At 39.7% G+C, this 15675-nt stretch overlaps 1 protein-coding gene across 4 annotated transcripts in view; it reads left to right on the top strand.

Annotated features, from left to right (window-relative positions):
* Cep128 (centrosomal protein 128) overlaps positions 1-15675 on the top strand; it is a 389783-nt gene that overhangs the window by 318953 nt on the left and 55155 nt on the right. For 2 of the 4 annotated variants that reach the window (XR_004114432.1, XM_031356807.1), the window contains exons 22-23: positions 8336-8425; positions 15413-15436. Coding sequence is in view for 2 of the 4 variants with exons in the window: in XM_031356807.1 (XP_031212667.1) it covers positions 8336-8425; positions 15413-15436 (114 nt within the window). In the remaining 2 variants the exon portion in view is untranslated. The remainder of the gene's footprint in view (positions 1-8335; positions 8426-15412; positions 15437-15675) is intronic. The other 2 variants (XR_004114433.1, XM_031356808.1) reach the window with 1 other exon arrangement.

The following is a 15675-nucleotide window of genomic DNA, read 5'->3' as shown; positions in this document are numbered from 1 at the left end:
AGGAGGCAACTAGAGGTAAGGAACCAGGAAAATGGGTTGACTCAGAAACAGCTTCAGAACTTCCATTTTTCTCTGACAGTGCTGCTGGAACATTCTGAAGATTCTTCCACTTGGACTTAGCTCGATTGTTCTTGAACCAGGTCTTGATCTCATTCGCTGTCACACCAATCAATGATGTCAGATCCATGCGTGCCTCCCTTTTTGGATTTGTGCACTCAAGAAAATATTCTTGCAGCAGGCACTTTTGTTCCTTGGTGTATGCTGTGCGTGTTTTCCGATGCTTCCTTGGAGCCACAAGGCCAGCTTTTCGGCCACCATAATTAGGTGACAGCACCATGGATCCTAGAGAACCCTGGAAACCTGCTCTCACTGAGGTTCTTGAAGAGCTCCCAGGGACTAAACCACCAACCAAAGATTATACAAGGAGGGACTCAAGGCTTCAGACACATATGTTGAAGATGATGGCTTTGTGGGACATGAGTGGGAGGAGAGGCCCTTGATATTGTGAAGGCTTAATGCCCCAGTGTAGGAGAATGCCCGGATGGGGAAGCAGGGGGAGGGTGGATTGGATAGGGGTTTTGGAGGGAAAATGAGGAAAGGGGATAAAATTTGAAATGTAAATAAAGAAATTATCTAATAAAAATAAATTTAGAAAATGTATTAAGAGAAGCCTCTGGCTTCCATCATGAGGCCACTTTGTGTATGGTCACACTCACTAGTAATTGCCAGAAACTAGCTGATTATTTTAGTTGTTGATGTGTTGAAGTGCCCAGGGGCAGGGCGTGTTTGGGTGATGATCCTGAGGGCTGATTGCGCATGGATTGGATGCCACTGACTCTGTTGTCCATCGTGTTCAGGTGACTCGATAGTCTCAGGAATGTGGAGAATGAGAAAACGAAAGCCTAGGCCGGATTGCAGGGAATACTAAAATTGCCATCACGTGTAAAGACCAAATCTGATAAGTTGCCGAAGACCGGAAGTGACAAACTTCAAGTGAACAAAGTATTCAGAAGCTCACTGTGTTTTCATATCAAGGGAAAAATAGATAAGAGAACAGAATAAACATTTCTTATATTTATGAATATTTTCAGTTCTATATTTGGCCTCAGAACTAAAATTTACTGTCTTAGTCCTGTCATGCTTGTGATGCAACTCTCGTGTCTTTCATTCTCTAAGTATCTACAACTGAGCACCTAATAGGTTCCCAGCAAGTTCCCATACACTGAACAGGCAAACACTACCCATTCAGCTCCACAAGGCTTACCCACTGAAAGTAACTACACTCACTATGTCATTTCCATGTAAAAACATTGACAAGGAAGGACACACAGTTTCTTTCCACATCCCTCGTTCTCTCTGCCTCTTTCTTCCTCTCTTTCCCTCTTCCTCCCTTCATTTCTGTTTCTTCCTAACACTGTTCTGCCTCCGTTCTCCGTTACCTGTGCTAGGTGAGGGCCGGGACAGGCACACCTTTGGCAAGTATATGAAGAGGTAGCAGGAAAGGATGAAATGGCAGGAAGAGAATGCTCTCACAGACAGTGGAGATAAATATTTTTGACAGCTAGATGGTTACAGTGCAGTTCATAATTACCCAAATTCTTTACTGGAGTATGATTAATGTAATATAAATCTTTAGAAGGTATTTTTCAGAGCTATTCTCTGAAGGCCATTATCTAATGGTGACACTCTACCTTTCAAATGATCCATTAAAACATTTAATTTGTTTGTTTACTTTTATAGTTTTGAATCTTCTGTTTGAAAAATTAGATGATGATGATTGTAGATCATCGATTTTAGAGTCAGAGGGGTAGGCCTTGGCTTTTGGTTTTCCTACTTCCATGGCCACCTGGCAAATAATTTACAATGAATAACATTTCTACATACTCTACTTTATGCTGGCTACTTAGGAGCAGTCTGTGGCAGTGCAGAATATTAACAGAAAAAAATAGAATAAGGAATGAATGTATAGGTTTTTATTTTTTTAACTAGCCTGACAAATATTAATATAGAAGATTTTATAATAGAGAATAGTAATATAGAGTTGGCAGGCACATTCCTGGAGATAACTGGTGAAGAAAAACCACCATAAATGTGATGGACACACAGAAATAAATGCCCTGGCAGAAGCTAACATGATAGTATATTAATATCTCAGAAGGCCAGGAGATAGCTGGTCCTATTGCTAAACAACCGCGGCAGAGACTGGGCTTCTGACAGACCATCCTGGCCGTTTCCAGGGTTCTGCCATCAATTATGTCCACCAGACTGCAGAGGACCCAAAGCCTCTGCTTTCACTCAGTGTACAAGTGAAAGGGTGGGCAGCTGCTAAGTGTCCTTTCAAAAATTATTTTCAAAAGGATGTAATGGTGAAGTGGGTTCTATCTTCTCAGACAGATGAATTGGGATTAAGTGTTTGAGGTTGTGTTAAGCTGGCAGGCTGTGTGACAGCTCATCTCTTCCTTGGAATGACTCTTGAGAATTACAGTGGGGCTTCCATCAACCTAGAAAGCAGAATGCATCACACCCCACATCGGCATGCATAGTCTTCTAAGATGCATCCTGTAGAACTCAGGCAAATGACTATATATGTCTGTTTGTTCTAAGACATGGGAATAGGGGTGGGTATCCTAAGCAATGCACCAGCAAAACTAAGCATGCATGATTATGGGGTGGAGGTCCACCTCCTTTTGCCAACTTGAAGGCAAGACAATTAATAGCTCATTAAAAATCCCTCTTTTCTCAAGAGGTGAAGAGACTTAGCCAACCTCATATTCCATATGAGGTCTCAGCAGAGACGAACATTAGCAGCATGTCTTGGGGTGAAGCGGGGTCTCAGCTCATTAGATTTGCACACTTCAATTTACTACATCAGGAGGTCTCTAGAGAGCAAGGAAGCAAGATCAGTAAAATGGATTCCACCTGATATCCTAGTGATCATTAAATTTTATCACCCTCTTTTACCTGAAAGTGGCAACTTAATTTTAATTCCAATTTATGACAGAATAAAACTTGAAAATAGAATACCCCAAGAGAAGTCTTTTATCATCTGAAATATAGATGCTGTTTGACTAGGCTGTTTTCTTTTGAGGCTAAAAGAAATATAAAAGTGAGCTGGGCTTTGTTTACTTACCAGTGTGGAAGCACAAGTCCTTGGGACTCAGCAGTTTTTCAAATCCAGCCAATAGGAAGGCCTAAAACAGAGGCATTGTTTGGAAACTTTTACAAAGCGTGAGACATAGCACAGTCTTTAAAAGCCCCAATTTCACTCTGTAACAGAAAGTTACTAAAATACTTTGAGTGGCTATCTTTTTCCAACTTTATGAATTGCCCTCCCAAAAGCGATTCATGCATCTTCATGCACCGGCTCCCTTGCTAGCCAACTTCCCAGAGGCAGCACACACTCCTCAATGGAATGGCACACTCAGAGCCCACTGTGGACACCAGGGGCACAGTCGTGGATTTCCACGGCAGCCTGTGTTTCCTTCAAAATAAAAATGAGAGACAATCTCAGCTCTGCATCATGTTTAATGGTATGGAGCCTGTTGGGAGAGTGTACAAGTCTCCAGAACCAACAGGCCCCTCACACCTGGGGCACTCCCACTCGTGTGTGCCCTTAATAGTTTACTGCATATGCATGTCACATGACACCCCTAAATGGACCTAAGATGTTGGAAGGCAGCTATATCAATCCATTTTTTTTTCTACCTTCTGCTAACAATTGCAGGTGTGAAAAGAAGCATTTTAAGTAATGGCTGTCATGAGCAGCCAACTTGGAAACCAAACTAATATCTTTCTGGTTAGAACACATTTCCATTGACCTATGAAATGACTCTCTTGAGTTTGTACATATGAACTGTATGTTGCTAAAAGAAACTGTAGTTGTCATTTCTATGTTCTTACCCTTCCCAGTCTCTTAAGTTTTTGGAATGTAAAGAAATATTGTAGAGGATTTATGAGTGTGGGTTCTTGAAAACTCACTCTATTTAAATTTGACAAACATTTTGGTGGTCTTTACTAGTTCCTGTCAAGATTGGGGTAAATCAAACCTGAGTGTGGTAGATCAGGCTTGTAAGGCAAAGGATTGCCCCTCAGGTTCCAGGCCAGCTTAGACTACAGAGTGTGACGTGTCTCAAAAACAAAGCTAACTGCACATGCAGCAAAAAGATTGTGTTAAGTCAGCCCCAAGTGATGTTCTGTGCATCAAAGTAGGAGGCAAAGTTCTGAATCAATAGCTATAGTGTAGTTTTTTATTTCATACACTATGCTGACATAAGTCTATGCCATTTAGTCCTCACACAGTCCTCTAAGATAGATATTTATGTTCTTGTTGATAGATGAAAACACTAAGGTTTATGTAGCAAATAAAAGTCCACTTGGCTCCAATGCCTTGTATGCACTTAACATATTTCAAGTACTATAGTGTGCAGAGTTACAACTACTACCACTACCTCTGGTGCCTGGGTCTTCCTCCTTCTCCTCCTCCTCCTCTCCTTCCTCCTCCTCTTCCTCCTCCTCCTCTTTCTCTTCCTCTTCCTTCTCTTCTTTTCTTCTTCCTTTTCCTCTTCTTCCTCCTCTTCTTCCTCCTCTTCCTCCTTCTCTTCTTCCTCTTACTCCTCCTCCTTATCATCTTTGCCTGCTTGCCTTGTGGGACTGAGCAACTGCTAAGTCTTTGGACTTCCATTCACAGCTGCTGCTGACCATTGCTGGGAGTTGGACTACAGACTATAAGTCATCAACAAATTCCTTTACCATATAGAGACTACCCGTAACTTCTGTGACTCTAGAGAACCCTAATACAGAAGTTGTATTTTTTTCATTTTATCAGAATGATTGATTGACAGACACCTGATTTATATACTAGCATTCTATTTCTTCAAAATAAAACATTATAGGAAGTTTTGTGAGCTTTTGAGCACATTTAAATATGTTGGGCAACATATTTAATGACTTAGTATTAATGAAGCATCTGGCTGACTTTCTATAATTTTAAAACTACTCATGAGCTCTTAGATACCAAGTTTATACACATACAGTGGCTAGGACAATATTAGATAGATTTGGCTACTAACGGGCAAGCAGGATTTCATTTCTTGGTTCAAGATGTTGAACAATCCAGAAACCTCAAACCCTTCTAGGAAGGAGAAAGTATCATTTTTCTCTTTTCAGTTATGCACCTTTGCTTTGTGCTTATTCATCATGTTTTAAATAAACAGACTGAAGAAAGTTGTTATTAAAACCCTCCTCAGGCTTCTTCAGTTTCAGTCTTAAACCAAGTTCAAAATATTCTGGCAAAAATTACAGGCACCATTCAAACATTTCCATAAATTTTAAATTGTGTAAAAGGCGATAAAACTAAAATGAGCTGGAAAAATGGCTAATAAGCGTTTCCTCACATCATAATCCATGATTGTTTTCAGATTTTAAAATTCGCTCTAATGCATTCTTGTTTTCCAGAGTCTGTACTACATTTGTTTCTGGATTTAATTTTGTAATACTTTACTGTTTTATTTTACAGTATGAAGATATTAGTGTATCAGTAAATGGCACATAATGTCTTACTATCTCATATTCATTCATCAAGGAAGGTAGAGAACACTGCCTCCATGCCATCTCCTACCTTTATGACCCATTCTGGTTGAATGGCTGTCCTTTTTAGAAGAGAACATTGGTTCTCTTCTAAATCTATTGAGATTTGTCCCAAGTGCAGGTGGACTTGGAAGACCTGTGCTCCCGGATAGTGCAGAGCATGCTGCAGTCCACAGCTCAAAGACTTGGGATGCCAGCACAGGAGCAGTGTCCTGTCTCATGGTGCCTCAGCTAATTACATTTAAGATTGTACCTTTGTCCTTCTGCTATTCCCCTAGTGAGTTTAAACTCATGTGTTAGAGCTGGCTTAATATTAACCTACTTAAAAACACATTCAGCAAAAATGCATCCCTTTTATTGTGTAGTGAAATAAGTATAAAATGATATACAAACCACAGTGTTTGTTTGAACATTGTTGCACTGTCACCCAACAGCCTTTGAAGATAAAGTCCAGGAGTGCTTTTGTGGCAGAAGGGATTTTAAGGAGCTGTCTCAGAAGAGGTCCCCAGTGGATCTCTAAAGCTGCACAGGAAATAGCCATAATAACTAAAAAGGATTTATTACTTGTTTAGGATTATTACTAAATCTCATTGTCAGCATATTGTCTTTCCCAGAAGTGTTAAGATGAGGGTTTGATTAGCTTGTTCTTTTCAAGAATGGTTATAGTAGGACATAGGAGACTGAGACAGGAGGATTGCAATTTTGAGGCCAGCCTGGCATACATAGCAGAAGAAATAAAGATGAAATAAGAAGAAAAAGGAAAGAGGGAGGGAGGGAGAGAAGGAGAGAGAGAGATAGAGAAAGAGAGGAAGAGAGAGAGGAAGAGAGAGAGAGAGAGAAAGAGAATGAGACAGAAATATGAATTAGATTACTTTGAAGTAGACTTGTATTACATACTATGCTTCATACAAGCATGATTTGAAATTCAATACTAATGTTCTTTGTTTTTTACTTTAAATAAAATTAATAGCAATCTGCTTTTGGGAATTAGGGAATATTAAAATTAAGAACATATGCTAAAAGGAGATAGTACAAGTTTTGCTACCTAAAATTTGAAAAACCAGTGTTGATACTTGATGTAGGCAACTGAAAGAGATGTTTCAGTAGACAGTATGATATCCCTTGTTTTCAGACTTTGGGATTAAGGATCGTTCTCATCTCTGGACCTTTGCATCACTACCCACTCCTGAGTAAATGAGAAGTAATTTCCTTCTCCCCAGCTTTTTCAGTGGCTTTCTCATTTTTATCCTCTAAGCATCAGCTCAGATGTAAGGACTAAACCTTCCCAGCCTATGCACAGTAAACCTTCACCCATATCACAAGGACAATCGCTTTACACTTTATTTATATCTTTGCTGTCCTTTAAAATTCGAGCTCCACAAAAAAAGACAGACTTTATCTTTCTTTTTGATCTGATGCATAGTGCCTATCCCAATAAATGTGAAGGAATTAAATACATAAATTAGTGGAAATGAAAGAGGAGGAAAGAAAGAAAATAAGGCATTGGAAGAAAATGAAAAAAAAAAAACTTGCTAAAAGGAATAAACAATGTCCTGAGGAATAGTCTGTAGCCTGAGCTGGTATGCATACATACCCAACTTGTAAAGAGTGTAGTAAAGTTGTAAAATAATACAGCACTCTTTCTTTTCTCCTCTCCTCTCTCTGTTCTCTCCTCTCCCTGCCACAATGTGTGTATGTGTGTGTTTGTGTGTACATATCATCCTATCTTCTCTAGAAATATACAGTGATCTCTGTCAAGTAGAAAGTAATTCTTTACAGACATCAACATCTTTTAGTAGTCACAATGAATGTTGAAAAAGGTTCAGATTCTAACTACCTTCAGTTGAGCCTGTCTTATGCTTGAGCTATGCACTGTATCATGTAAAACACCATAGGGAAGGCATAATCAATACCAAAGCTATGTTCCAGGAAAGCTTAGTTTAAGGACACTGACATTCGATTTCATACAGTGTCACATAGTAGTACTCTCGTTTGGTTTTGTTCAAACCAATATAAAAATGTAATGACTGTTTCAGTTCATGGTCCTGGGAAGGCAGGTAGCTGGCTGGATCTGGCTACTCTCCCCATTCATGGACTAGCTTCATGGTAATCTAATGGAAAAACGCTTGACCTTTGCAAGGTGAACTGGCACAGGAACATTGGGAGTAAGTCTTTCACTTCTACGCAGGACAAAATTTCTGTTGGTCGATGTTAGAGTAATTTGGCAGAGAAGGAAAGTCTAATGCACATGATCAGACCTCCCTGGTCTAAAAGTCACTAAGCATCCTGGATGTTCCATTATCTATGGTAAACTTGAGAGCCTGAGCAACACTCATTGTAGCTGAGACTGCCCAGGGTGTCTACTAAAAAGCCATAATTCTGCGTATTCCCTCTCTTCTTAGACCTGGGAACTGACTATCCATTTCTTTCAGTGCAGTTTTGTGAAATTAAGACAACTTGGGCACATTAAACTAAATCCCGGTGTTCTTTATCATCCTGGAGGGGGCAATGTTTCAAGTGATGATTTCTCTAGACTTTGTGGTTTTATGTGCAGTAAGGATTTATCAGGGGAAGCATTTAAAAACACTGTATGATGCTATTTTCTCTAAATGTAAAAGTTCAAAAATTAGCTGGAAATTATGGTATGTATTCATGTTATTTTTACCACTATACTATTTTCAGCACTCTCAATAACTTTAAGATAAGAGAGCTCTCCTACTCTTTCATAACTCCCATCTCTCTTAAACAGCCGAATCTGCTATATAAACTTCCACCTTGGGAAGAAGCTAGTCAGTCTGAAGTGAATACTCAGAATGCAGCTCAATTTGAAGATAAAGCAGTTAAGTATTTCATAGATAGGAATATTTAGGATATTTAAATTGAATAGCTGAAACATGCATCTGCTTTATTTTTGGGCAAACAGTATAATCCAGCCCTCAGGTATGCTTCCTATAGGGGCATGTAAATAAGTTATCCATTTGTGCTTTTCCTCTATATCATTAGATATGAAAACACAGCCACCCCATTGGTTGCACAAGGGTAGGTAATCTGAGTTTTATTTTGTATCTGTTACCCACTTTTCTTCTGTGCCTCTCCATGTGTATTAGGAAATACAGATTAATAATAGTGTTTTAATTAAAGCCAAACCTAATAGGAAGAAGAAAATGTGACACAAAATCAACCAAATAGTTTGTTTGAAAATGTCCAGCTCAGGTCTTGACTTCCTCAGCTGCAGCCCCTCTGGCACATACCACTGAGAGGTATGTGCACAGAGACATGTGGGCAGAGCATGGCAATGCCCTCCAGAGGGTTGAGTCAACAATACTGTGTATAAGCTAGGATGCAGATTGTTGGAATTGTCCATAGATGAGCCATTTAAACATCTGGGTGGACTGTGTGGTTGTGCTATTTAAGACTCAAGTGTGTCACAAATGGGCCTTACAGTGATAAGGCCCTGAAGATGTCATCTCTTTTGTTTCCCTTGAGGGCACACATCCCCTGGGCTTTTTGGCAGAAAATGATCACAAGAAACCCCATATAAGCACGGGACCCTTTGGCCCAAGCTCTTTCCTCCTCAGGACTGAATTACAGCCTTATCACTGCATTCCCCTACACTAGGGCATAGACTCCCTAGGCCCAAAGGCCACTCCTTCTACTGATGTTCAACAAGGCCATCCTCTGCCACATATGCAGCCAGAACCATGGGTTCCTCCATGTGTATTCTTTGATTTGTGGTCCAGTCCCTGGGAGCTCCAGGGGGTCTGACTTGTTGATGTTGTTGCTCCCCCCATGGGGCTGCAAAGCCCCTCAACTCCTTCATCTGGGACGCAGAGCACAGTTAAATGGTTGGCTTTGATCATCTTCTTCTGTATTTGTCAGGCTCTGGCAGAGCCTCTCAGGAGACAGCTCAGGTCAGCAAGCACTTCCCGGCATCTGCAATAGTGTCCGGATTTGGCAACTGTATATGGGATGGATCCCCAGGTAGGACAGTCTCTGGATGGCTTTTCCTTCAGTCTCTGCTCCACACTTTGTCTCTGTATTTCCTCCTGTGAGTATTTTGCTGTCTCTTCTAAGAAGCACTGAAGCATCCACACTTTGGTCTTCCTTCTTCTTGAGCTTCATATGGTCTGTGAATTGTATCTTGGGTATTCTGAACTTTAGAGCTAATATCCACTTATCAGTGAGTGCGTACAGTATGTGTTCTTTTGTGACTGGGTTACCTCACTCAGGATGATATTTTCAAGTTCCATCCATTTGCCTGTGGATTTCATGAAGTCATTGTTTTTAATAGTCAAGGAGTACTCCATTGCATAAATGCACCATATTTCCTATATCCATTCCTCTGTTGAGGGACATCTAGTTTGTTTTCAGCTTCTGACTATTATAAATATTGGCTGCTATGAACATTGGAGGAATCTTACAATGACCCTTCATTTTAAAAGATAAAAGTCATTGTTTTCATTTTGAAATGAAGTGGAAAAACTAACTTTAGTGTGAGTTTTATAGAGCTCAGTGGAAGAATTTGTAGCATCTTGAAACAAAACTTGCTTCCCTCCTTTCAGGCTATGTTTTCCAATCTGAAGTCTAGAGACAAATCTACAAAGCTTTATTCACCACTAGCTCCCCCGCCACATTTTCATTCCCCACTTAACAAGCCATCACTCACACCCTTCTGCATTCCCCTCAACAGTAGAGACCAAACTGTACAATGCTACTGTCTCCTCAACAGCCAACCAACTTGTCAAGGTCAGCAATGACCTTATAACAAGCAAAACTGCCATCTAAGTGCTAATCTGAGACTGAAGCAGAGGAAGGCATAGAAACAGGTGCTAGCCCATGGGTCTCCATCTTGGCAACAGTCATACCCTAGAGAATGTACTGGAAAAGTCGAGGAGACCCTTTGAGTCTGCTTTTCAATCCTATGATTGTCTCTGTGTCTCAGACACTTGCCACACCAGGCCAGATGACAAGGAGTATTATTAGACACTCTGTCTAAGCCAGGATTTGACATGTCCCTGAAACTTGCTTTTCTTGGTAAGTCTGTTTGGTCCTTTAGTGACATTTTAAAATAAAACCTTCATGTGTTACTGTGGTTTATTTTTTCCATTTCTTTCATTAGTTTTGATTTGTTGTTTTGGACCATGAAATAGGTCAGTTTGAACAAAAGCACGTAAGTATCTAATGAAATGACGAATGGATAGGTAGTATCTAGGGAGATGAGGTAACAATGAACTCTTCGTGCCCAGTGATGGGTGAATTGAGCCCTGGATAATTAGCACACCAGTGCCAATCTTCTAGTCCTCTAATCTCAAGCTTTTCAGAGTCTAGACTAACTTTGTTCACCTATTGAAAGGGAACATGCAGTTTCATGTATACATCATAATTGCTTGTAGTTTATTCAAAACCAATTTATACTATATTATGAAAGCTTTTGATGTTGTTCTGTTAAGCCTCTGTTTTTTTCACCTTCATTTTATTGAAATCCCTGTAAGAAATATCTTGTTGCTGACAGTCAATACAAGCTTTGTTCTTCTGTTCTTTGGACTGTCTTGACATTTCAGGAAGAGTCCATTGAGGTTATTTCTACTTTTGTTGTTGTTGTTGCCCTTTGTTAAATGGTTAGCAGGTACAGCATGATTGTCCGCTAGATAGAGTTGACATTAGACCTGGTGAGATAGCTCAGTTGGTAATATGCCTGCAATGCAAGCATGAGAACTTGATTCCCATCGCCACATACAAAGTTGAACAGTTTCATGTATGAATGTGACCAAAGCAATTGAGAGCTGGAGAGAGGAGGCTTCAGGCTTGCCACCTAGTGAGTCTAGCCAAATGATCGACTTCCAGATTCAGTGAAAAATCCTATCTAAAAAATTGAGGCAGAGAGTGATTGAGGTAGACACCCAACATTGAAAACTGGCCTCCACATGCACACACACACAGGCACATGTGGGCAGGAACACACAGAAAAGTTGGTGGTGACAAAAAGGGCCTTGTGTATTGGTCTTTCGGGGGTGAAGCTGAGCAGTTGCCTTCTAGAGTAGGCTATGTGCTTTTAATAGGAAGATGTCCTCACTGTGGGGTTTACTTTTTGAAGCCTATATCTCCATCATTATCCCCTGTCCCAAAGAGGACTGCCAAATTGTTTTAAGTGTAAAGCTTTGGCGTGGAACAGACAGATTCATCTTATGTTTGTGTGCCTGTGTTGTTTTTCTCCTATATTTAGGATACATTTAGAGCCTTTCTCTGAACATGCTGTGTGATTGTAATGAGGGCAGTGCAGTTCTTCAACTGTATGTTTCTATGGCAGATGAATCATTATTTTAATCCATAAACTTCTAATTCATCCCTTAAATGTGATAACTAATTCAGTGTGTCTAATTGATTGGTTCAGTTGATTCGAGTGAACTGTTAGTGATCCACCATTCAGATACCAGTGATCCATTTCATGCTCATTCCTAACCTGGCTGACGGTCCTTTCCCATCTGCAGTGATATTAATGGATTTGCCTCGGTTCAGTCCTGAATTCTAATGCACACTCCATTCTGACCATAAGTAAATGAATATTTATGGTTCACAGCAGTGTTCACCTCGTCCTAAAAAGTTAAAATATATTTTAACAGTATGCATGCTGTAAGCTTCCTCCCAAATATAGCTCTGTCTACATAACCTGTCAAGCTTAGAATAAATTAGAACACCATGTCTAGCTGCATTATTCTCACTAGATAGTGTATGATAGTCACGTGTTAGAATAGCTGTTAGCCTTGCACTTTTAAGCCACTGACTGTGCAGCCCGTCTGTGGCAGTCCTGTAAATATTAAAATTATTCTTTGTTGCCCCTATAGATGTTTCTTAAACTTTGCTTAGAATTAAAGAATGGTAGAAAATGAATTATCTAATCACACACACACATACACATACACATACACACACACACACACTAATGATAATACTATAGACTGTATCCTCCCTAAACATTGTTTCTTCTAAATATTTGAAGGAACTTTCTCCTTTGATTTCTTTTTTGATATAGTTGTTTAATCTTCTATTCCCCTTAGAAATTAATATTTTTGCGTCTGCATTAGTCTTGTTTCTTTTATCCTAATTACTAGTATTGGTTATCCAGAAATATTTCATAAAGCAAAAATAGATTTGCTTAATTCAATAATTTATTTGTATACTATTCTTACATCTTATTTTTAGATATTTTTATATATGGTAAATGACCTGGCAGACCTTAGATAGCTTTGTGGAGTCTCCCACTGTCTTAAAGCCCATACAGAATTATGTAAGAGTGTTTTGTATACAATGTGCATTTTCCTAGGGAGATAGCTTTTCATCAGATGCCCAAATCTATAACTGTAACAATGAAGTCACTAACCTACCACTGAAAATAGTTTTATTATCATAACAATATCTTCATTACTGTGGAGGTTGTCTTCCCCAGTCTTTAACTACTCCTTTAATGTCACTATGCTTTTCAAGGCTTAGCCACAAATAAGGGTTCTAAAGGGTGTTGAGACTGGAGGTGGTGCTTGGAGATAAAAGTCTATGGAAACAAAATCTGGCAATTCAAAGAGAAAAAGAAAAGGGGGGCGGGACCCAAACCAAACCTGACCACTGAAACATTTAGTAGAGCAGTACTTGCATTTTTGGCCAGGTATGGTATTCTACCTTCATAATTTTTTAAATCATTAAATTTAAAAAGATAAGGAGTCCTTTTGTCTTTATGTTCTGCAATTGAGACTTTGAAACTATGTGGTTTAGACCATGCTCAGTAATAGGAGCAATGACTAGACTCATTAGCTGTTGTTTGACAACTGTAATGAATAAAATATAGGTTACTAAGAACTTTCTATTTCCTTATTTTTTTAAAAAAAAATCCACCTCTGTTTTATTTGTGTGTGCATAGGGGCATGCCTGTAGAGGTCCACAGGTAAAAGTCTATGAGTTGATTGTCTCTTTCTACCATGTGGGTCTCAGAGATCAAACTCAGGTGATCAGGCTTGTGGCAAGCACAGGCTCCTCTGACTTTTTGATCTTTTTTTTTTTTTTTTTTTTGGCATTCATTTGTCATTGCGGCCTGACTCCATTGCCTTTTGTGAAGAAAGTAGGCTGCAGACAAGTAGCCAATAGTAAGCTGCATGTGGATGTAGTACTGTTAGTCCTTTATGTTTTAAACAGATGGTATTTTTGACTGGGTCCATAGTCCTATGACTAGGCACATGTTGACAAATCATACAAATATTTAGATAGAATTCAGACATATAGCATAAATTAGATTATCTTTGCCATAAGTGTGATAAGAGTGAAAGCAGATGGAAATATAATTAAGCACTTCTGTTTTGACATTATATGAATTTGCTTATTTCAAGCCATTTGAAGTGCCTTTTCTTAAAGTATAGTAATGTTAAACAGGATCAGCCCACAGAGCATGGACTGGGGGGAACTTCATGTCCACATAAGGATTATAAACATTTGGCATCCCTACATAGCTGTTCATATATAGTGGCAGGGCTGCTGTGGCTGCTTAGTCTGCACGAGATGGAAGCATTGCTGACTGGTGTTGCTCTGGGTTTGTTGTGAATGAGAAGCTTTGTAGCAGCAGGGTAGAGACCATTTAAGGTGCCATATGCATTAGAGTTAGTGACTTACGAAACTCGTTGTGGTGGCAAGATGAAGTCCTTTCAAATATGCCAACAAAATGGAATTGAACAAGTTGTGCCACTCAGTAGCCAGCTTTGGGTAGACATCCCATAATATATGACATTAATATGCTAACTTGGGCCTGCATGGTCAAATGTTTGCGGCTGTTTAGCTTAGTTGTTTCCCAGTGTAAGGCCTGGGAGCCCACTTACAGAATTCCTCTGGGGAGAGCCCTTGGGTTCTGGTGAGGCAGAGAGGATGCTAACAAGGGCCTCCTTCATTCCTCCTCTAGTTCCAGGGTACCATGGAGAGGGGAGGGCTAAAGGATCCATGAATCATTAATATCATTAATGATTATATTATTATTATAAAGGAAAAGATTCAGATTCCAAAGATTTCTTCCAAAATATCCAAAGAAAGATTCATGGCCTTGGGCCCTGGAAAATCTGGCTTTCATCTTGACCTCCACACTTAGCTTCCTCTCAAATCCAGTTTTTAAACTTAGTGAATATGTCCAGCTTGCACCTTTCACCTCTAGAGAGTTGTGATTATAGGTGTTGACTTCAAAACTTTTTTTTTCTCAGTTGTCTAGCTTGTTAAGCAGTGCTCCTGTCTATGACTCCTATAAAACAAGTACTTCCATAAATTCAGATTTTATAGCTACTCTACAGAGTTACTGTATAGCAGAGCCCTCTAGGGGTCAGGGTTGGCTCCATGGAAGTCGTTCCCAGTCAGTATTTGCAGATGACTTTTAACTGTTGAAGTTATGTCTAAGTGTTACTAAGCACAGGCTTTGCTGTTTGCCTGAGGGGGCTAGTGTGTGTGTTGACATCATTGTGTGCCTCTGCTACCAGCCAGCTGTGAGCCATGCTGGCACATTTATCTCTTACATATCCTTAAGTGGAAAATTGGAACACTGTAGTAATGATATGAGCTATTCCTCCCAGTAACTGGATCTGAATTTATCACATTTACTAGTAAATGAAGCCCAGAGGTCCTATGCACCAATAGGTGCAATAAGAAGAGGTAATTGGGTCCTTCCTGCCTGTTTTTCTGTTGCTGAGATCATCTGAGTAAGAGGTTTTCCATTTTTATCATAATATTTTGCTAATAATAGCTAGGCAGAAAACTCTGCAAACACACAGCATTGCTTTAATAATTCTGTATTATGCTTCATTTGCAGGACCGTGTAAATGCATTACAAATGGTAAGTGGGGGCCTTTGCCGTCTAGTATTAGAATTCCTGCTCTCTAATGTGGATTTCAGAGCCCACCAATGGAAGCAATTCCAGAAAGCATTTCTAAAATCTGCTAAGATCTAAAGTGGGGAAGGCTCTAGACTGCATCTAAAAGGTAGGTGAATGTAAAGTTTTTGGTGAAAACTTCAAAATAAAATTGTGACTGTACGGAAGGAGCTGCAGCTGTCTCTGGATGGCCATGCCAAGAT

This window comes from Mastomys coucha, unplaced genomic scaffold (assembly GCF_008632895.1).
Source record: "Mastomys coucha isolate ucsf_1 unplaced genomic scaffold, UCSF_Mcou_1 pScaffold6, whole genome shotgun sequence".
Classification (NCBI taxonomy): Eukaryota; Metazoa; Chordata; class Mammalia; order Rodentia; family Muridae; genus Mastomys; species Mastomys coucha.
Note: the sequence above shows the minus strand (reverse complement) of the source record. Positions and strands in the feature narration are given on the sequence as shown.